General features: G+C 40.3%; 1 protein-coding gene across 1 annotated transcript in view; it reads left to right on the top strand.

The window, feature by feature from the left end:
* Window positions 1–7,085: 7,085 nt before the first annotated feature.
* Window positions 7,086–23,202, top strand: part of ATP1B3 (ATPase Na+/K+ transporting subunit beta 3) — a 39,615-nt gene continuing 23,498 nt past the window's right edge. The window contains exon 1 of the mRNA XM_084902644.1: window positions 7,086–7,465. Coding sequence (XP_084758770.1) covers window positions 7,357–7,465 — 109 coding nt within the window. The 5' untranslated portion in view covers window positions 7,086–7,356. The remainder of the gene's footprint in view (window positions 7,466–23,202) is intronic.

The raw sequence follows: 23,202 nt of genomic DNA, 5'->3' as shown, positions 1-23,202 counted from the left end.
TTCAGGGTTGGTTTAGGACAGACACAGTACCCAAGTCAGGCCAGTAGGAGGCCAAAGGGGCTGGTGAGACTAATTTGGGAGTTTTCTTTAAGCTGTTGAGCAGGTTGAGTCTCTCTTTTCTTCTGGATTTGAACCTGGAAGTAGGCCCAGTTTCTTGAAGCAAATCCTATGGTAATGGAACCAATACATGGAGAGCAAGCATCCACGATTCATTTACTTTATACAGGCACTGGGTGAAGCCTTTCCCAAAGGCTTGACCTCTGGGCTTGAAGCTATGTTCACCTATAAATTCTCCTTATTAAATCCACTTGAGTTTGTTTTCTGTTTCTTGCCTCAGAAATGTTATTAGTTCATGTAAGCTTATGCGATTTGCAGGAAGCTGAAACACAATATGTATTTACAGAGCTTTCTGAACTCCCAAACCAATATTTATCCAAAAGACCATTTTCCTTGTAATATCCCCAGTAAGGCAGAGTTGTATCCTTGAACACAATGCATTTGTGTAGGAGCAATTAAGCTGCGGTCGTACAGTGAGTCGGTTGCAACACAATAATTATTAGTTCAAGGAACTTCAATTCCCACGCCCCTGGAGACATTATCAAGTCTCTTAGGAAATACTGTTGAAATATTGCCCAAAGTGATATTTAAATTTTCCCTCATGTTCCTCTTAGTCAGATTGTGAGAGATAGTTCCTGCTTACAAGAACACAATTCCTTTCCACTAAAACTTCGAAAGGAAAGGAATAGAGCTTTTTAAAATAGTGTCAGTTATTTATCAAATACTATCAGAGAAGGCAGTCCTGGCAAGGAGAAAACTGGGTTCAAGTTTTGAATTGCTCCAACTTTGCCCTACGAGTCTTCTGGCAAACCACACCAGAAACCCAGAGCTGATTTGAATAGAGGGAAATGAGTCCTGATCACCATTTGCGAGATATCTTTGTTCAAATACAGATGGAACATGAAAAGATAGGACCTGCTATTCTTTTGTACGACATTTCTTTATTCATAGAAGGATGTCCTAGACTTCAGGATATGGAAAGTCTTTTGTTTACCACTGTTATTCCTGACCTCTGAAGGGCAACATTTTTTTATTTACAGCATTTCTGGAGAATCAATCTAGGCTTACACTAGATTTATTAGGTTTCATAAATTTTAAACTAATTTATTAAGGTATTTTTCAACACTGATATTTTTTTATAGCGGGTTTCTGAGTTAAGAAAACTGCACAGTATAAAAGAAGGTCTCGCCAGGAGCTGACACTCTTTAGTCATGGATCTCACTGACTTTCTCGGTGGGCTGAAGTTCTCAGGCCTCTGTGAACGGAGGAGCTTCAACCAGCTGATCTCCAGGCTCCCTTCCCTGGAGATATTGGAGTCTATAAGCAACACACAGTACTTACCTTACTATAATATCAAGAACTACAATTTGGCCGAAACTGGTTTGGCTCAGTGGTAGAATATTGGTCTGCGGACTGAAAGGTCCCAGGTTCGATTCCGGTCAGGGGCATGTACGTTGGTTGCAGGCACATCCCCGGTAGGGGGTGTGCAAGAGGCAGCTGGTCGATGATTCTCTCTCATCGACGTTTCTAGCTCTCTATCTCTCTCCCTTCCTCTCTGTAAAAAATCAATAAAATATATTTAAAAAAAACAAAAAAAAACCTACAATTTGAAATGGCACATTCTCTATAGTTTTTAGTCCTCTGTGGTAACAGTCAGAAATAAATTGTCAGGTTTAGAATGACAATACTCATGAAAGATTCTTGATTAGGAAATCAAATACCTCAAATGTATCGGGACCATGAGTTTTCTTCTTTTTTTTTTAAAGGCCTAGAGCAAAGTTTTGAGAATCAGATACCATCAAGCTTACTGTGACATGACTCAGTGTGACACATTGCTTGTAAGTTCTTTTGCCCTTGTGCAAGGAAATTTTTTGTTCCCTCTTTAGGTAGTACTATTCACGAAAGATTAAAAATATTGTAGTATAGATTACTTCAGTATATTGCATGTTCAAGGGGCCTGATTATTTCATGGATGGCTTCATGTGACATCCTTTTAGTTTTAAATGTGAATGGATTGCTGCTTTGTAACAGACATATCAAACAAAAGTATACCAAAACTCACTGGAGACTGATTAAGGGCTTAGTCCTTTCGATGACTGAAAATAGTTCTGGCTGTGGCCAGGTAGCTCAGTTAGTGAGAGAAGAGTCTCAATACACCAAGGTTGCAGGTTTGATTCCCGGTCAGTGCACATACAAGAAGCAACCAACGAATGCATAAATAAGTGGAACAACAAATCCCTATTTCTCTCTCTCTCTCTCTTCCTCTCCCTCTAAAATTAATAAATAACCTTTAGAAAATATTTTTGTAGGGAAAGGGAGGTGAGGGAAAGTAGAAGAGGATAAGGGAGGATAAATGATGATGGAAGGAGACTTGACTTGGGATTGTGAACACACAACATACAGATGATATATTATAGAATTGTACACCTGAAACCTATATACATTTATTAACCAATGTCACACCAATAAATTTTAAAATAATAAAATAGTTTCGTGTTTTTGACAGAGATCTATGGGATTAAAAACATTTTTTTAATCTTTTCTGGAAGACATTTTTTTTTATTGATTTTTAGAGAGAGTGGAAGGGAAGGGGAGAGACACAGAGAGAGAAACATCAATGTGAATTGGTTGCCTCCCACATGCACCCCAACCAGGGCCAGGGATCAAGACTGCAACCCAGGTACATACCCTTGATGGAAATTGAACCTGGGACCCTTCAGTCCATGGGCCATGTTCTATCCTCTGAGCCAAACTGGTTAGGGCAATCTGTAACATTTGAATTTTGTTCTATAGACAATAAAAAATAAAGTGGGGAAGAGATTTGTTCTATAAATACTCATTCAGTTGACTCTACGTATTGAAAGCCAATACATTGCAATTACACTGTTTTGATTATGTAAAGAGTATTCACTGTTGAACAAAATGCATCAGTTAGCAAAAAAAAGGTAAATCTATATTGCTAACTTTGTGCCAATAGATAAGGATGTTCCAAACATCAAGCTCAAATAATGACATTTTCCAACACTTTGTTAATTGCTCAAAATAATACCACATTTGCCCAAGCTGGTTTGGCTCAGTGGATAGAGCTTCAGCCTGTGGACTGAAAGGTCCCAGTTTTGATTCTGATCAAGGGCATGTACTTTGGTTGCGGGCACATCCCCAGTAGGGGGTGTGCAGGAGGCAGCTGATGGATGTTTCTCTCTCATTGATGTTTCTAACTTTCTATCCCTCTCCCTTCCTCTCTGTAAAAATCAATAAGATATATATATATTTTAAAATAAATAAATAGTACCACATTTTAGTTTGCTTTATATTTGGAACATTGTTTTCTGATGTTTTCAATTGCTTTCCATTTTCCTTCTTAACAAAAGTGTATGCCTTTACCATATGACTAAATTTATCCAGGACCTTAATCCCTGTCTCTGTGGCATGGAATCAACTTTCTGCTTGAAGACATTCTTGTCCATTCAAAACTAGTTTCTCCCTTGCCCTGCTGTACAGCTGTCATTCTAGGCCATGGATGGGGAATGTCCCGCCCACAGGCAAGGCCCTCAAAATCATTTGGTCTGGCCCTGCCAGGGCATTAGGGGCGAGTTAATCAAATGTTTGACTGGTGACCTTCTGGTGTTTGGGACGATGCTCAACCAACTGAACCACACTGGCTAGGGTCAAAACATTGGTTATTTAAGTTAAAATTATCAATAATGCAAGTTTCTGAGCCTTAGCTGGTTTGGCTCAGTGGACGGAGCATCAGCCTGTGGACTGAGGGGTCCCAGGTTTGATTCCAGTCAAGGGCATGTGCCTCAGTTTTGCAGGCTTCTCCCTGGCAGGGCCTGTCAGGAATGTGAGAGAACCAATCGATTTGCTTCTCTCACATCATATTTCTCTCTGTCTTTACCTCTCTCCCTAAAAATCAATAGAAAAAGATCCTACTTGTGATGATTTAAAAAATTAATTAATTAATAATAATACTGCAAGTGTTTGCTCTTTAATCTGCAAAGGATATACAGATGCTGTTTGTTAGAGGATTAGTAAAAAAATATATTAAGATCAATGTGTGGAAAAATACATTTTCTGTGGAGAGACGTCTGTATTCATGACTGTGTTTCTCAGGTACAATAACATGCCTACATAATGATAGCTGCTACTTGTGAGGAAGGACAGATTAAAAAAAATTTTTTTTTTATTGATTTCAGAGAGGAAGGGAAAAGGGAGAGAGAATCATTGATTGGCTTCTTCCTGCACACCCCTACTAGGGATCAAGCCCACAACGGGAATTGAACCTGGGACCCTTGGTCAAAATTGAACCTGGGACCCTTCAATCCGCAGGCGGGGACTTTATCCAATCAGCCAAACTGGCTAGAGCTCTAAGGACATCTTAATATCTCTTTTCTGAGAGACAAATAATAGCCTTTAGTGATTCAGTACCATAGTCTCACATCAGTTATAATACCAGATAAGAAATAAGATGCTGCTATAAGAACTGAAATACTTTTTTTCTGTACATGAGAGTTTGAACTTCAGGAATAAACTAAGAGTTTTAGCAAAGTAAGAGTCCAAATATCTTATTTGTGCCCACAGAAAGTAGAAAATGTATTCTGCTTGCTGGAGAGTACACTCAATCACTGGCCAACAACAGTTCCTTTCATTCGGCCTCCTCAGCGTTGTGAAATCTCCCCAGAGCTCTGCCATCATTCACTGAGGAGGTAGTGGAGATGGGCAAAGAAAGGAATGATACTAAGCAAGTGGTACAGGGCCTAGGACTTCAGTATGTATAAATGACCGTTACTATTATTACAGTGAGATTCATAGGTATCCTCCACAGGTAGGATAGCCAGATTTAGCAAATAAACATATAGGATATCAAATTAAATTAGAATTTGAGATGGACAAGAATATTTTTTTTAGTCTAAGTATGTGCCAGATATTGCATGAAATATACCTACACTAAAATTTATATTAAATTCCACTATCTACTTGGCAAAATAATTTCTCTTTTAGTGGAGGAGGCCTCTCACAGGTAATGGCTGAGAGAGAAGGTGCAGAGGAGAGAGTCACAAAGGATTTTACTTCTTAACAATGCCAGATGTGTCCCTGATTAACAGCCTAATGCACTAACAACCTTCCGATTAACAGCCTAATGCACTAACCAGCTGGGCCACAGAGGCCACAATCATTTCGTTCTGAAAAGGGAGATTTTAGGTACAGTGAAATGAACCTGTAGGGAATAAAGCTCTGATTAAATGTTATATTAAATCTGCTCAGACTTCAGAGTCCACTATCCCCTGATAAGCTCGGTATTTTCTCTTCAGGTATCAGATATCAGACACAAACAGTTCCCATGTTTTGGAGTAGGATATAAAATTTTCTCCAAACTGAAAACTGTTGGATCTAGTTACTATAGTAAGTTAGACACGGGTTTTGAAATGACTGAATTATATTTTTAGTTAAATCCTTATTTGGAAAATCACAAATCACTAAATAATGAATCATATTAATCACCACTAAAATATGCAAATTACAAATGTCTGACAGTATTCAATATCTTTGAAACACTATTTCATTTCTTACCATGCTTTCTTTGTGTGTGCAAAGTAATTATTTCTCATTGTGTTTATTAGCGCACACCCCTTCCCCCAAAATAAATAAAGCAGATGGGTTTTGTATTTTATTCCAGACTCTGCATCTTCCGGTTTACCAAAAACTAAAAGACCTATTATCAACTGTATCAATATTAGCTTTCTTCTCATTTCATGCCAGTTTTTCCAAAATGCTTCTACAAATCTTTTGTCACTGGTTAAAAAGTAACTGGATTTTGGTTATTCCCAGGGTCATAATTATAAATTTAGCTCTTCTAATTCCGGGGAGTGTGTGTGTGTGTGTGTGTGTGTAGGGGTGGGGGGGGGGGAGAATCACTTTATAATACTGTATTCTATCTCTTTTCCATTTGTGGGAGCCGTAATTCCCAATTCCTAGTTTTGATAAGCAAAGCGAGGAAAGGAGAAATGTCAGACATCCTTTAGCATTTGGCAGGCTGTGCACGTTTCTAGATGGATGACAATGCACCATTCCAAACATTACGATGCGTGCTACCTTTCTTGATTCGTACTTTTTAATTTGCTAGTATTGAAAAACAAAACACAGAGGCAGCGCTGCATGTCCTTTTCCAGAAACCTGCCCCTTCTGCCCACACTCCTGAAGACGTTTCGCCCTGTCCCAGCCGTCTCAGGGCACGGTACTCGTCAGCTCCCCCTCGTGACGGAAAAGGTGGACTGCACCCGCAGCCCCGACCGCGGGGAGCGTCCACGACCCGTGGAAAACCGGGGAAGCCGGGCGCGTTCCTTAGGCATCAACACTGAACGGAGAAGGGGCGTCTCATGTCTGAGAAAAGGCAAAGGAGTTGTGGTTGGCGGGCACCTCGGGGAAAGTAGGTCCTGCGTGCTGACTTCCGTGACCAATCTGGAGGAAAAAACTGCACTCCGTTTGGTGAAGGCTGGCATAGTTGGAATGAAATCCCCGTCCGCCCGTCGGAAGAGCCGAGGACGGCCCTTCTGGGAGCATCACAGTTCATGCACAATACACTGTGCAGGCAGCCTGTCTGAGGCACGTCACAGAGCTCAGAGGAGAGCGCCTGGAGACGGCGGAGAGCTCCGCACCGGGCAGCGCAGGGCTGAGTCCCGCCGGGCGAGGCGTCCCAGGCCATTTCCGCGCCGCCGCAGGCGAGATGCCGCGACGACGGCCGCCCCAGCGTCTCCCCCGACTCCTCCTCCCGAGAAACGGGCGAGTAGGGGACGCCGCCTTTGGCTCCTTATTATGCATTTGCTTCTTAGGGAGCCTTCGAGATTTGTAAGGCCGCTTTGCCGAGCTCCTCCATTCCCCGGCCGAAGCGTTCCCGAGCCAGGCCCGGAACCAGAGGGGGCGGGGCTAGGGCGACGTAGGCGGGGCTAGAGCGGCGTGGGCGGGGCGTCCTCGCCGCCTGGGGCTGCGCCAGCCGCGGGCGGGGAGGCGGCGGCGGCGGCGGCGGCGGCAGCGGCGGCGCGGGCGCAAGCGGCGCGGGGATTGGCTGCGGCGGGCGGAGACGTCAGGCTCCCGCGGCCTCAGCGGCCGCCCGGCTCGGCGCGCGGCGCAGTCGGTTCGAGCGCCCGCGGCCAGTGAGGAGGTGTCCTCGGCCGTTCCACCTTCTGCCGCCGCCGCCGCCGTCGCCGGGCTGCGCCGCCGCTCGAGCCGGGACGCGCCTCCGCGCTCCTCGCCGCCTCCACCCCCGCGGCAGCCGCTCCCCTCGCCCTCGGCGCGCACACCATGACGAAGAAAGACAAGAAGTCCTTCCAACAGAGCCTGGCCGAGTGGAAGCTCTTCCTCTACAACCCGACCACCGGAGCGTTCCTGGGGCGCACCGCCAAGAGCTGGGGTGAGCGGAGCGGGCGGCGGTGGGGGCGGCCGCGAGGTGCGGGAGGTGCCGGGCGGGGTCGGATGGGACCGAAGAAGCGGGAGGCGGCTCCCCGAGCACCGGGGGGCGCCCCCCCAGGAGCCCGCCTTGGCCGCCCGCAGCGGTTTTCGCCTCGGGCCTCCGGACTCCGAACCGGGCTGAGGCGGGGCGCGCGGCCCATTCATTTCTCGCGGGACCGGGGAGGGCCGGCGCCCCCCGGCCACGGCCGAGCCCGGGCGCCGCGGGCAGCCCCCGGCCCTCCGGCGCCGGCTTCCTCCTCCCGGCCCGGCGCGCACGTGCCGCCCGGGCCTGCCGCCGCCAGCGCCGCCGGAAGCCGGGACCCCGGCCCGGAGCCCGGGGCCCGGGGCCCGGAGCGTGCGGGGGGCCGAGCGCCGGGCCTCCCTCCTCCTTTGTACGGAGCGCGCCGCCGCCGGCCCGGAGAGGCCCTGGAGGAGGCGCCAGCGGCGCCGAGCGAGCGGTTCGGGGAAGCCAGCCCCTGCCCCGCGCCCGCCGAGAGGAAATTTCCACTCCCGCCGCGCTCTTGTGACTCCGCCGCCTCCCCGGCCCGGAGCGCGAGGGAGTGCTCGGCGTGTGGGTTGTTGCATGAACGCCGCGGTGAGTTCATCCCTCAAGTGCATCGTCCACGGAAATGCACTTGAGTTTGGGCGGTGAAAAGACACTTATTCCTTTTTTCTTTTTTTTTTTAACTACAGGATTTTCTTAGAAAAAAAACCAAAAAAAAAAAAACCCCTGTTTCTTGGGGGGGGGGGGGTAAATCCTATCTGAATGGCACAATATTTTTTGTGGGTTTTTTTTCTGTGCCTTCAAAACGTGTGATGAGTGTGTACAGGTTAGCCGTTTTTCTAGGCATGAGTTCTTTGTTTTAAAAGAAATATTTAAGCCGTCCACCAGCGCAGTGCTGCTCTAGGGTGCCTCTTCCCCCCACCCCCCACCCCCCGAAAAATTAAATCAAGCAAACGAATTTTACTCTTTGTGGGCCTTTTGGAAAATATTTTGTAAGTGGTTCTTGACAGATGTTTTTTTGTGGGTTTTTTTTCTGAGTGATAATAAATTTCTAGAGTTGAGAATTATTTGGGCCCATTTTTTTTTTTTTTTAAGAGAAGCATGAAGAGAGGAGGAAATCAGGCATGGCTTAGAAAATAAACTGTTGCTGCTGACTGCGATCGGCGCCTCCAGAGTGGATGGGAAAGATGGCTTAGGTCCTATCACCAGCCGAAAGGGGCCTGGGAGGCTTTTTTTAGCCCAACCCCCACGTTAGAGGAGAGGGAGGGGGGAAAAAAGAGATCTGGAGAGGTTGTGATTGTGCTTTGTGTAAAATTACATATTCCACCGAGCCAAGAACCCAATTCTCCTTTAATCCCAGGCCAGCGGTTGTATTATTTTACAGATGCCTTGCCTAACTGCATGGTGATCACTCACAACTTTCATTTTAAATGGCTGTCTTTTGGGAACCCAGTAGTGTTATGAGGACATATATCTTGCATCTAGAGTTAAATGGGGGCGGGGAAGTGGACAATTATTGTTTCTGTAGAGTCTAGTAACTCTTGCTGAAGGAATTTTGAGAGGGATTCGTTTCTGTAGATTAACTTCCTCCTGTCCTCACACCTTCCCATTTCCAGTGATAAGTATCTTCACTTTAATGTTAGCATGACTTTTCTTCTCCTTATGTCTAACCTTTGTATTATTAGATGCTGGGTAGAGAGTTATTTGTATATGCATTTAAATAGATGACATGAACAAATTATTCAAAAGATAGGGCATTCTATAAGGGCAGTACAAGTCAAGTTGGGGTTAGTTTTAACAGGATGAGGGCATGACCTTTTTTCAAAATTGAAAATATAAGTATTATGTTGGTCAAGCAAATTTCTGTTTATTGTAGTCATAGTATGCCAGTGCAGAATGGCACAAATAGATGACAATTACCCATATTATCCAGTTAACTCAATTTAAGGGCATCCCTCCAAGGGGGAGTGGTGTGTGGAGGCTGAAATCCATCCTCAGCTCTCCAGGCTGTGTGCCCTGGAGCATGGGTGTCTGCCTGCAGAGAGGAGGTGTCTTGTTCTAATGTTCAGAGAGGCATTGTGTGATCCACTGATCTCATCACCCCAGAGATGCCCATTATTAATTAGTGTTTAGGTGTGTAACTGGGCAGAGTTGAGAAATTTTTGTAACATTTTTTTTTTTTTTAACAAAAATACACGATAGTGTTTTATAATCTTTTGAGTCTATTGTGGTCATCTTCTCATGTTAATAAAGATCTTTATCACCATTTTTAATGGCCTGTTAGTGTCCTATTGTATAATTCAGGGGTGGGAACCTTTTTTCTGCCAAGGGCCATTGGATATTTATAACATTTGAGGGCCATACAAAGTTATCAACTTAAAAACTAGCCTGCTATATTTGGTCAAACGTTTAATTTAATTAACTCACCCCTAATGCCTTGTCAGGGTTAGACCAAATCATGGGCCTTATACGGCTTTTGTGCTAGACATTCCCCACCCCTGGTATAGTTAGATATATTGTGATTTTTTTTTTTAACAAGTTTATTAATAAGCATACATCATGCATGCACAGGAGATACACAGGGGAAAATAAGTGACTCCTGATTTTTTTTTTTTTAATTTAAACTAATGCATTAGTGTATGTACTAGTCATTCCTCCTATTCCCTTTATCTTTGTGTGTGCATGTTAACAAACTTGTTTCCTTGAGATATTTCTGTTGGTGGAATATCTAGGACAAGTATAATATATGTAACTTTTGCATTTTGGAAACATGTTAAACTTTTAAAAGTAAAAAACTCATTTGTGCAAAATTCTTTCTACTTGCTTTTGAATTTAATGTAACTGGTGATGGGAGTGCTAACATCTTTTTTTGATCTTTTGTAAAGTTGTTGGGTCTACTGGTGTGTAAAGAAATGCCTTCTCTACCCCAGGGATTTTATAAAAACATTCATTTAAGATGCTCCTGATTTTATTTTTTATATTGCAGTCTTCGGTGCATTTGTCCTATAATCTGAGGTTCCTCTCGTAAGGCCATTAGATGTATTAAAAGCACACATGCTTGCCATTTACATTTGAGATACAGTGAAAATACTGCATATTACAATGCATCACATTGCTTTATTTAAAAGTGTTAGATGTAAAGATTTTGAATAACCATTTGAATACCTGACTAATATCTTATACTTGGTTACAGCTATTTATTTTTTAAATATATTTGTATTGATTTCAGAGAGTAAGGGAGAGATAAAAACATCAATAATGAGAGAGACTCATTGATTGGCTGCCTCCTGCATGCCCCCTACTGGGGGTTGCACCCATAACCCAGGCATGTGCCATTGACCAGAATCGAACTGGGGACTTTTTCAGTCTGCAGGCCAACAATCTATTTAAAATGCTTAAATACCTATAATCACTGTATTTGATATTCACAACAACCTCCTAAAGCACACAGTGTGGGTGATTAAAAGTATGCTTAGAGCTGGGGGGATTTGCTGTTTTTTAACAATCAATGCATCTTTATTCACCAGCAGAAGCTGAGGGGAGTGTAACCTGCACATTTGTACAAAGGTGTGGGGGCCCCCAGAAAAACGCACACTGTCAGCAAACAGCCCTCTGTGGTGGGAACGCCATAGTGCTGGTTTCTTAGGCAGAAGAGTAAGAACACATCAGGAATAAATAGATGCCACTTTTTTTGTTTTCTTTTTATTTAGGTGGCACTTGTTTTATGAAAACAGAAGAAAGAAAATTTAGCACTTTGTGGCTGATGTTGCTAATATTAAGCCTAAGTGCATTAAATACAATTAGAATGAAAATAGTAAAAGAGAGCCTGGAACTATTCAGTGTTATTTAAATTGTAGCTAGTGGACCATGTATTGCAATTGGCATTTTTTTAAAATAATAAAAATAGAATGGTAAAATATCAAAGTTTATTCTACCTAATAAATTCAGTCTATCTATGGAAAGATGCTGTTCAAAGAAACTTTTCTGTATTTTGTATAGATAGATGCCCCAATGTAAAATGTATTTATTGTGGTTCAGAGTCAGAAAAGCTTGAAAACCTCTAACCTCGCCCTGTACCATCATTTCATAGGTGAGAAACTTGAACCCACAGATCTGACCGTCAAAATTCACTGAGTTTGTGACAGAATCCTTGGGCCTTCCAAGGCCAGAAAAACTGTGACATTACATTACCTCTTCTACTGACATCTGCTTGTGGGCTTATTTGTAATTCATTAGCTTAAGGTCAGTAAGTTTAATAGATGCTTTATGTTACTACTAAAGGCCCATTGCATGAAATTCGTGCAAGGGGCTGGGTCCTTGAAGCCCCTGCCTGGCAGTTGTTCTGCTGTTCGGTCTAATTAGTATATTAGCTCTCTATTATATGGGATTAAGTTAAAACTTGAGTTACTGATGTACAAGCAGAATCAAGATTCTGGACTCAAACTATTTATTACCTATAGTTTGTTCATGTGCCTTCTCTTTTCATGATTATAGAGCAGTGAAGTGCCATTATATCAGTCAGCCGCTCCCATTGTGGTCATGCCTCAGTAAATGCTCTGCTTTGGATATCAGGCACCACCTCACCTTGGGTGTCTGACTATAGGGGTCCCCAGAGGCGAGTGTGTTTATTTTCCCAGTATTACATAGTTTTGTGTGGTATTGTTCTTTGTCCTGTGGAATGTGACATATTAAACTTTACAGATCTGTGCACCATTGGGAAAGTAATAGACTTGCCTTACCTTGTGAGCAGCCTATAAATGAAGGTCATTGGTGAGTGTGGCAGAGGTAACAGCAGAGGCAAGCTAAGCCATCGCCCAGCAGGAGACAGTACTTCCTGGACAGATATTGGCTAGGGGGGCAAAGGGATAAGTTTTTGTGTTGTGTCCAGACACCATTGCAATTACTGTAATATGTGCTTTACTGTTACTAAAAGGCAATTTCCCAGCCCCTGAAATAATTTTCTTTCTTTGCAATTGAATTTTAAATTTATAAATATAGAATTAAATTAGCTATATTAAAAGAACTTTAAAAACCCTTCTATCGTGTTCTTGCTTTATCATTATAAATGACTAGGAACCAGTCATTTATTACTTGATTGTGTAATAGGAGGAAGAAAAATCATTTAACTTTGAAAGATAAATTTATATTATATTCTAAAATGCATTTATTTTGTTGAAATAAAATCGCCTGAAATCTTTAGCCACTTAGAATTATCTCTATTGATTTCAGAGAGGAAGGGAGAGGGAGAGAGAGCCTCCCGCACACCCCTCACTGGGGATGTGCCCGCAACCAAGGTACATGCCCTTGACTGGAATCAAACCTGAGATCCTTAAGTCCACAGGCCAATGCTCTATCCACTGAGCCAAACTGGTTAGGGCTGTTAACACTTTTAATAGTCTTTCCTACATGTAAATTAAAATTTTTAAATGTATACTATATAAAAATTTTAAATAAATAGTTAGATGCCTAATTCCATCACTTAATATTTAAGGATAACGTTTTTATTCCTCTGCCACCTTTTTATTTATTTATTTATTTATTTATTTTATTGATTTTGTACAGAGAGGAAGGGAGAGAGAGAGTTAGAAACATCGATGAGAGAGAGTCATCGATCAGCTGCCTCTTGCACACCCCCTACTGGGGATATGCCCGCAACCACGGTACATGCCCTTGACCGGAATCGAGCCCGGGACCCTTCAGCCCCCAAGCCGACGCTCTATCCATTGAGCCAAACCGGTCCCGGCCCTCTGCCACCTTTTTAGAGGTTGATGTGTTGGAGGTATCCTTGGCCCTCTCTCACCTCTGTGGGGACCTTCCACATTTCTGCTGGAGTTTATGTATTCTGGTGGCTTTAGTTACTATCTCTGTGTTAGGACTCCCAAATTTGCCTCTCTAGTCCACATGGCTTTTTTATATTATAACAAATATTAAGAGTTCCAAATGTTAGGAATCTTTAGTTGGATGTTTCATTTCATAGCACCTCTTCATGTAAATCTCCATTGTCCCCAGAGGCTCTCTTTATAATCTCTCTGACTTATTCCTCTCCTGTCATCTCTACCATTCCACATAATTCTGTCCTAGGAAACTCCATAGTGTCCTAGCTCCTGAGCCTCTTTCCTTCACCTTGGCATGGCTACTCGGGTACCAGCTTAGATAGCCTGATCTCTGGAAGACCTTTTGAAACCCTCTTTGCCTTAAGACTGGATCAAGTGCTCCCATAATGGCACTCTCTATTATAGCGTTTATGACCTGTTTCCCATTTACTAGACTGTATATAAACTTGCTATTCATGTCTTACTCATCTTAATTCACTAATACCTAGCCTGTTGCCTGGCATTTAGGATGTATAAAAATGCATTGAATGAATGAACACTATTGTGAAATGTTCCCATGTAGTTAGTCTTCTGTAACATTTTTAAAGTCCTGGGTGGTTTGGGTGTATCATAGTGTAACACTTCCCCCAAGGTTTGGGCATTCCCCCCTACTTTTTTTTGCTATAGCACTGATGGATTTTCATAGAAGTTCAGTGTTCTGAAGAAGCTTCCACTTTCTTGTTTGGAGACTTAGCTGGGTTTGTGACCTTGGTCCTGCATCTGATTAGGATAACAGAACCAGCGTTATTATTCAGGCCTCCCAGCTCCTGTTTTATTGCTTTTTTTTTTTTCTTTTTCTTTTTCTTTTTCTTTTTTCTTAGAGCTTACTTGCTCTCAAACTTAATGAGGGCTTAATTAATAGTATCATTTTCTCTTTTTCAGTAGAGAGAAATATCAGCTATTACTAATATTTCTGAAAAGAATTCTCTAACTTAGCCTCCCACATATCTGTCACCTCTTACTGAGTCATTTGTGGAGTTGGCTCTTATTTATGACTTCCTTTTAGTATTTGCTGGTGCCATGGTAAGGTATGGTAAGGTATGGCTTTGCAACCGACCCTTGTCCAAAGCATGAGGTACTTTTCTTTGGCTAGCAACTGGCACATGAAGTGTGGCCCTTAGTATATATACTCTTACCCAACTCCATACTTTTCTACACATTTCTTTCCTGGCTCCTTCCTGTTTGCTCTTCTTCTGTTTCCTAATCATATATTTCCCAGGTGTCTTTGGCCTTGTTTTCTCTTCTTGGTCTTTCTTTGCAATCTCATAAAACAACTCCAAGGATCATTCACAGATTTTTTTTTTTTTTTTTTTTTTTTTTTTTGCTTATGTATTTAATCATATATTTTTCTTTACCATCAAGAGTATTCTGGGGATGAGGTTATAAAACAGGGATGGAGAGAATGACTAATACATCAATTTTTAGATGTCTGTTTAGTTAGCACGAATATTCCTACACAACTGTAATCAGCTTTCAGGGAAATCTCTATCTCTCAGTTAAACTTGAAATTGCAGAGGCTTTATTTTGCACAGCAGAAGGTTTCCTAAGAAGTAACATACAAATTAAAACAAACAAAAACAAAACAAAACAAAAAAACAGCACAACACATAAAAAAGAACCTTATCTTATTCCCTAGGGCAGTTGTAGATTATATATGCTTAGGCAGTTGTAAATTTATTTAAGTTCATTCACAGATTTTAATTCCTGGTTTAACATCTCTCGGATTCCAGTTGCTTTGTACATATCCCATAAACCTGAGTGAGTGAAGCTTTAGGTAATTTAGGTGCCTCACTGGATCTCTTTTCCCCTTCCTCCACTGCAGTTCTGTGTTGCTCCTATATTTGCAGTTTTTGTTGTTAATCCTCGCTCAAGGATATTTTTCCATTGATTAGTTGCCTCTTGCATGCGTCCTGACCAGGGCTGGGGTGGAATCTGCAACCTAGGTACCTGTCCTTGACCAAAATCAAACCTGGGACCTTTCAGTCCATGGGCCAACGCTCTAACTCTTATCCAAACTGGCTAGGGCTATTTGCAATTTTTGAAAAACAACATCAGTATTCTTTTTGTCATCTGGGTTTAAAACCTGGCCAAATTATGCCAATTCCACTTTCAAACATCTGACCTACTCATCTTGCACATCTACACTCCGCCACCCACCATTTTGTGAGAGCACACATTCAGGGAGCCTGGGGTTATTAATTTTCTCCTAGCTTCATTTTAGTAACCACCTGTTAGAAATTTCTTAGCTTTTAAGACTCCCACCAAACTCTGCCCCTTTATCAAGATCTGGTCATGCCTTTTCTTACAAATTCTCTGATTAAAAATCTTAAAGCACCAGATAAAGAGCTTTTGTGACTTTTTAAAAGTTATTCCAAGTTAACATAGACCATTGCCTTTCCAGCTTTTTAAAAAGCAATAGTGTTGTTGACTCTAAGAAGGTTGGCTCTTAACTCATTTGCATCCCCAAAAAGATCCAAGGAATCAGTTGTACTCATTGTGACCTAAACCAGTATAACCTCACTGTTACCGGATTATTTCTAAGGCTGCAGCTTCGATCATGCCCTTTCCTGTGCCCCCAATCTATGGATCCCTACTGCTTTCAGAAGGTTTAAGTTCCAGACAGTCTGGCATTCCAGGCTTACTTACTGTCTTAAAACACAATTTTTCCAACCTTATATTATAGCCTGTCATTTCCCACCCTATTTCCCATTCACCACGTATCCTAGTCAAATGGGTGTAGATGGACACCCTACTCCTTCCCTCTCCCAGCCATTCTCTGCATTACAAATTCCTTCCTACTCACAGACCTAGTTTCAGTGGCAGCCATGTCCTAAGCTGTCTCTGATGATGCCCAGATGAAAATAGTGTCGCATTTTTCTCATATGGCACCTAAAACTTTGTATCCTGGGTTAAAGTTGCATCTACATACATATTGCTCCTACTAACTAGGTGTTCTCACAGAGTGTGATGTACATCTACATTTTATATCCCGACAACAATTAGCACGCAGTACACCTTATTTTTACTTTTTAAGAGAATGTTTATGCATTTATTTGAGCCAAACTTATGCTATGTGCTGAGGAGCACAGTTTCAAATGCTCCCCTTATTCTTTTTTTTATGGGCAAATTGTCATTTAATTAGTTTCAGGTTGTGATTCACCTATTGCTTGGGCTAAAGTTGGGAGTATTGTGGGTCACTTCGTACAGCTGCACACTGAAAGTCTTATATTTGTATACATACTTGTACATGAAGGCATAATTCCCCTGTTGGGATAAATACTTTTTTTTTTAACTTGTGAATCTTAGAAGTACACAAATATACTAAGAAGATGATCTGACGAGGACTCAGAATGTAGATCTAAATGTTAGTTCCACACCTCCATCTTAGCTTAGAAAACTCATTTAAAATCTTAGCTTCCTTTATAAGAGAAAAGTTGCATGAGAGTTTCAAATGTCACTTTGAAATGAGAAACAAAACTTATCTAAATGATTTAGAACGAGAGATGACAAACTTTTTCTTTAAAGGACTAGATAATATTTTAGGCTTTGCCAGCCTCATGGCGTCTGTGGCAACTGCCCAGCTCTGCTATTGTAGCTTTAATGTGGCCACAGACAATATAAAAACTAATGGTCCTAGCTGTTTCTCAATATTTTATTTACAAAAACCAGCAGCAGCTATGGTTTGCTGACCTCTGCTTTAGAACTTAAGAGTGGTCTGGGCTGACCTCAGAAACCTGAACCTGGTCTTCAGTGGAATGTGGACTCTTTTGGCTTTGTTCTTTTCATATAACAAAAGTAATACCATTGTTTGCATTGTTACAATTTAGATGTGGATAATTAGTAAGTCTATTGTCATCCTTAGCTTCTTCCCCTTGGTAACCACTGTTAATTAACTGTAATACTTTCTAAAATATAATACTTGCTATATCCACTTTCAATAGAGGTCTGGCAGTTTCATACAGAAGTAAATATACCTCTACCCCATAATCCAGCAACTCTACTCCTATGTGTGTCTATCCAAGAGAAATGAAAACATATATTAAAATACTTGTACAAAAATATTCATAGTAGCTCTAAACTGGAAACAGCCCAAGTGTCCTGAATCAGCAGAAGAATGGACAAATGGTATGTCCACACAATAGAATACTACTCAGCAGTGAAAAGGTACTAGCTACAGGTAACACAAAACCTGGACGACTCACAAAAAGGCTTAGTGTAAAAAAGCTTTACTAAAGAGAATACATACTATATTATTTCACTTCAAAATTTAAAACAAGCAACACCTATGGTGGGGAAAAGCCCAAATTGGTGTTTGCCTTTATGGCATGGGGTTGATTGAGAGGGGGTTGAATCATAAGGAAATGCATTTGTCAGAAGCCACCTATTGGTACCTTAGAGAATTGTATGTTTCACTAATGTAATTATTTCTCTCTCAATTTTAGTTAATATGGGTGCTGAAGTGTTTAGGGGTGAAGTCTACTGACATCTGCAACTTGAAATGCATTAAAAAAAATAGATAAATGGTGAATATATACGATCTATACTAATAAAAGGGTAATATGCTAATTAAATCGGAGTTCCTTCCAGACGTCCTTCTAGACAAAGCTATGCTGGTGGGGGCAGAGATGGTTAGGGGATGGTTAGGGGCAGTTAGCAGGCAGGTGAGCAGTTAGGAGAGCGCGGTCCTGGATTGCAAGAGAGATGTCGGACAATCCCCCCCCCCCCCCGCCCCCAGGGGTCCTGGAATGGATAGGGTACAGGTTCCACTGAGGAACACCCCACCCCCTGTGCACCCAGCCTCTAGTATAAGTGTGATAGAGAGTATAAGTGTGATAGAGAGTTAAAGTGGGCTTATGGATCTTTACATTTTGTTCAACTCTTCTGAATATTTGTAAATATTCCTAACTGAATCTTGGAGAAAAAGGAATACATGAATCTTAACCCTTTGAATCATTGCATAATATTCCACATTGTAGATATATATACATCCAAAATACATGTATTTTTCTTTGTGATGAATATTTAGATTTTTCCTTTTTTTTTTTTTTCTTGTAAAATTGCTGCAGTGTGCAACTATTTATTTAGGTTGGATGCTGAGAAATGGAATCAGCAGTTTGTAGTGTTTTTGTTTGTTTTGTTTTTGTGTGTGTGTGTGTGCTTATTTTTATTATTAATAGACTATCCTCTAAAAAAGTTTACTAGTTTATACTCCCACAAGCAGCAGATAAAAGAAACTGTTTTCTTTCAACTTTCTGAGCTTTGGTCATTATCACTTTAAAAATGTTGCCAGTTTTATGGGATGCTGGTATGTATCTGGTTCATTTAATTTCCTATTTCTCTAAAAACTGCAACTTAGAATATTTTTATGTTTACTCAGTTTCCATTTCTTTTCAGTCACTCATCTTTTTACTCTATTTTGTCTCTTAATTAGTTTATTTTTTAAATTCTCCTTGTTTTAAATGAACATCATCACAAATTTAACGATTTTTATGGGCTGTTTCTAATCACTTACCCCAATATATTTCCTCACTGATAATGATTTGCCAGCTTTGTTACATGCAAATACTCATTTTTTATGGATTCCTTCCTGGATATTATATTTTGTTGATCGGTATCTCCAGTCCTGTCTAAGCTCTGTGTAAGTGTTTGAAAAAATGTGTTGTTTGTGTGAGTGCTTTCCCTTTTGCTGTTTGCACAGTGCTAACTAGGTGCCCGCCAAGGTGGCTCAGTGGTTGAGCACCAACCTATGAACCAGGAGGCCATGCGCATGTTGCAGGTTTATTCTCCAGTGAGGCCAATGCAGGAGGCACTTGATTAATGATTCTTATCATTGATGTTTCTACCTTGCTATCCCTCTTTCTTCCTCTCTGAAATCAATAAAAATATAAATACTTTAAAAACCACTTAGGTAACTTATAAAACATGTATGTGTAGAAAATAGTATTTTTTGAAAATTGATTTTTTTTTTTTGCATTTGTTTGTAGTATTAAAATGGTACTTTTATCTTCAATCTCTCACTTTCCTTGAATATATTTTAATCTTTACTTAAAATCCTGGCTTTCATGTTAGTCTTGTTTTTTAATAAGTACCTCATGGAAGGGTATGGATTTTCCTTTATGTTCTGCTCTGACTACATTATTATTTCGAATTTTTAGTATTTCAGATTTTTTTTTAAATATATTTTATTGATTTTTCAGAGAGGAAGAGAGAGAGGGATAGAGAGTTAGAAACATCGATGAGAGAATCATTGCTCAGCTGCCTCTTGCACACCCCCCCACCAGGGATGTGCCCGTAACCAAGATACATGCCCTTGCCCGGAATCGAACCCAGGACCTTTCAGTCCACAGGCCGACTCTCTATCCACTGAGCCAAACCGGTCCCGGCTTATTGTTCTTTTTAATCCAAGGATTATTTAGAAGTTTATGATTTTTTAAAAATTATATTTACTTTGAATTTAGAGAATGTATCTTTTGTAGGTTCAATCTCCAGAATCCCCAGCCCTGGTCTGCTGTGGTGGTGGTGTGGGATGGGGTGGGGAGGGGGAAACCAGTCAATGTGTCTCTCACACCCATTTTTCTCTTTCTCTCCCTCTCTTCTCCACACCCCCTCTAAAAATTAGTGGGAAAAATATATCCTGGGGAGGGGATACACACACACACACACACACACACACACACACACCAGTATATGTATATTCATTCATTCTCAGGTGAGGATTGTTTTTAAAAGGTATGTTAAAATCTCTACTTTGATAGAGTTGAATTTTGTAATTCTACTTTTGCTTTATATATTTTAAGCACTTAGCATCATGAAGCTTCATGGCTATTATGCTGTCTTGATTTTTATTTACATTTTGTTGATACAAAATATTTTTGCCTTACTAATGCTTTTTGACTTGAATTCTAGTTTGCTCGCAGTAAAAATACCACATCTACATTTATTTTTGAGCCATTTTATTTTCAACCATTATGTTTTAATTTTAGATTTTCTTCTATAAATAGCCTTTAATGGAATCTTTTAAACCCACTTTCAGAATTTTTTTTATTATTATTATTAGACTACTACTAAAATATTGCTATAATACTATTTTGGGAATTTAGTTTGTTTTTAAATTGAAACAAATTTAAATTTTTAACTAAATGTAAAATACAAACTAATATAGTGACAAAAAAATCATTGACTGACTCAGGGATATAGTGATTGCCAGGGAGAACACAGAATCTTTTGGAGGTGATGGAAGTGTTCTGCATTTTTAGTGTAGTGGTGATTTCACAGGTTATGCAGTCAACATACACTAGAGTTGTGCAGTTGAAATCAATTAAAGTTATTGTATATAAATATTTTTTAGAACTGATTAGGAAAGAAATTCTAACCCCTCTCTTATTCAGAAGGTAATCACTATGAATTTACTTTGTATGTTTATGATCCATTAAAAAACACACTATATGCATAGATTTACAGAATTCCATAACTCTGAGTGTTTTAAATTTAGACAAGTGGCATGTATCATTTTGAGGTTACCTTTTCCCACTTAGGGTTTTTTGTATTATGTAGCCAACTAGAGGCCCGGTGCATGAAATTCATGCAAGAATAGGCCCTTGCAGCCCCAGCTGCCTCGCAGCCCACTGGTCATTCCAGAATATTGTTCTACAGTCAGGTCTAATTTAGCATATTAGTTCTTTATTGTATAGGATAGGATTCTTTTGTGTAGGATTTGAGGGTGATAATTCTGAGTCCTTGTACATCTGGAAATGTTTTTTTGTTTTCTTGGTAGATTGATATTTTAGTTCACAATCATTTTTCCTCAGTTTGGAACATATTGTTTCATTTTTACTTAGTGAGATCTGCTATCTGTTATATTTCTCTGCCATGGGTAACCTGTTTTATCTTTTTAGAAGCTTTAAGAACTTTTGTCTTTATTTTTGGTGTCCTGAAATATCACCTATTTGTGTCTAGATACAGAATGTTTTCCAATATTTTTGAGTCTTTGCCAATCTAGATACAAAATTTGTTATTTCTTTGAGCTTTCTTCCCCATCCTCTTTCCTGGTGGAATTCCTATTAGATTTGTTGATATTCTGGTTCTGGCTCCCACGTCTCAACAATTTCCATACATGCATTCCCCCTCTATTGTTTTGTCCAGTGTTGTAGAATACCTTGGTTTGATCCTTCAGCTCACTGATTTTCTTTCTTTCTTTCTTTCTTTCTTTCTTTCTTTCTTTCTTTCTTTCTTTCTTTTAATATATTTTATTGATTTTTCACAGAGATGAAGGGAGAGGGATAGAGAGTTAGAAACATCGATGAGAGAGAATCATTGATCAGCTGCCTCTTGCACACCCCCTACTGGGGATGCGCCCGCAACCAAGGTACATGCCCTTGACCGGAATCGAACCCGGGACCTTTCAGTCCCCAGGCCGACGCTCTATCCACTGAGCCAAACCGGTCCCGGCTGATTTTTTTTTCTTTGGTCAATTCTTGAGATTAATTTTTTCAAGTTTTTGCTTTTTTCCATAGCTTTATTGAGGTATAATTGTCTTTAAAGTATACAACTTGAGTTTTGTAATATACTCACATATAAGCACATAAATACACTGTGCTCATGAAACTAATCGATATAATAACATATTCATATCCCCCAAATTTCCTCTAGCCCCTTTGTGTCTCTCCCGGTCTATAGGCAAAAATAGATCTGCTTTTTGACACTGGTTGGTGCTTTTTCAAAATTTAAATACATGGAATCATGCAGTGTATGTGTACTCTGGGAGGGAGTGGACTGACTTCTTTCATTCAGCATAATTATTTTGAGAAGTAGTTAATGAATAGTATTCTATTGTATGGATAAGGCAGAATTTATTCACCTGTTGGTATGTGCATTTGAGTTGTTGGCAGGTTTTGGTGATTATAAATAAAGCATCAGTGAGTATTTATATACTGAACATGTGCTTTCATTTCCTTGGTCAGACATCTCGGAATATATTGGCTGAATTTTATCATAGGTATAGTTTGCCCACTTCTTAGAAAAATTGTCAGTGTTTTATAAAATAGCTTTGTGTTGTGTTTTGGTACATTTCCACCAGGAGGGTATGAGAAGTTCATTGTTCCACTCCTCGGCATCAAAATCCGAAAGCTGATTTTTAAAATACCATCCTTTCACCTTCTGGTTTATATTTTAATTATTTACACTTCTCTCCCTGCTCTATTTGCTGTTATGACCCAGTTTTTCTCAGGTGTTAGTTACTTTCTTTGTTGGATTTGATACTTCATAGGATTAGTTTTTTCTCATATATTTTGTAATTGGTTCTGTGTTCCTCCTCTTTGTATTTTGACTTTGTCACAGCATTGAGGATATAGGTAGCACATGTAAACTCCTTTTGGTGTTTTACCAATCCTTCTAGGACAAGCATGTCAAACTCAAAGGCTAACAAGGGCCAAATAAGGTTTAAGTTTATGTGGGCTGCAAAAAAAACCAAAATCTTCAGTTTTTATAGAAATGTAGGTTTATTTCAATAGAGACATGCTGAATGCAAAGGGCTGAAATTAATAATTGTTAACATAAAATAATAGAACATCTTAATAAAAATTAATATTTTTTCTTGAATATTAACTTACCAGAGACTAAATAACTGCACAAATTAATAACCATAATGCAAATAAACCTATTTTTCTTGTTCTCCGAAAGCAAATATTTCCTGTTGTGCACAAAAAAAAAACTTTGGAAAACAGTCTGGCACTTACTCAAAAGACTACACATAGTTACCTAGCAATTCCACTAATAGGTGTATAGAATGTGAATCATACCTCAACAAAAAGTTATTTTTAAAAA

This window comes from Pipistrellus hanaki, assembly GCF_964339955.1.
Source record: "Pipistrellus hanaki genome assembly, chromosome: 13".
Classification (NCBI taxonomy): domain Eukaryota; kingdom Metazoa; phylum Chordata; class Mammalia; order Chiroptera; family Vespertilionidae; genus Pipistrellus; species Pipistrellus hanaki.
This window is presented reverse-complemented; position numbering and strand designations above follow the sequence as displayed.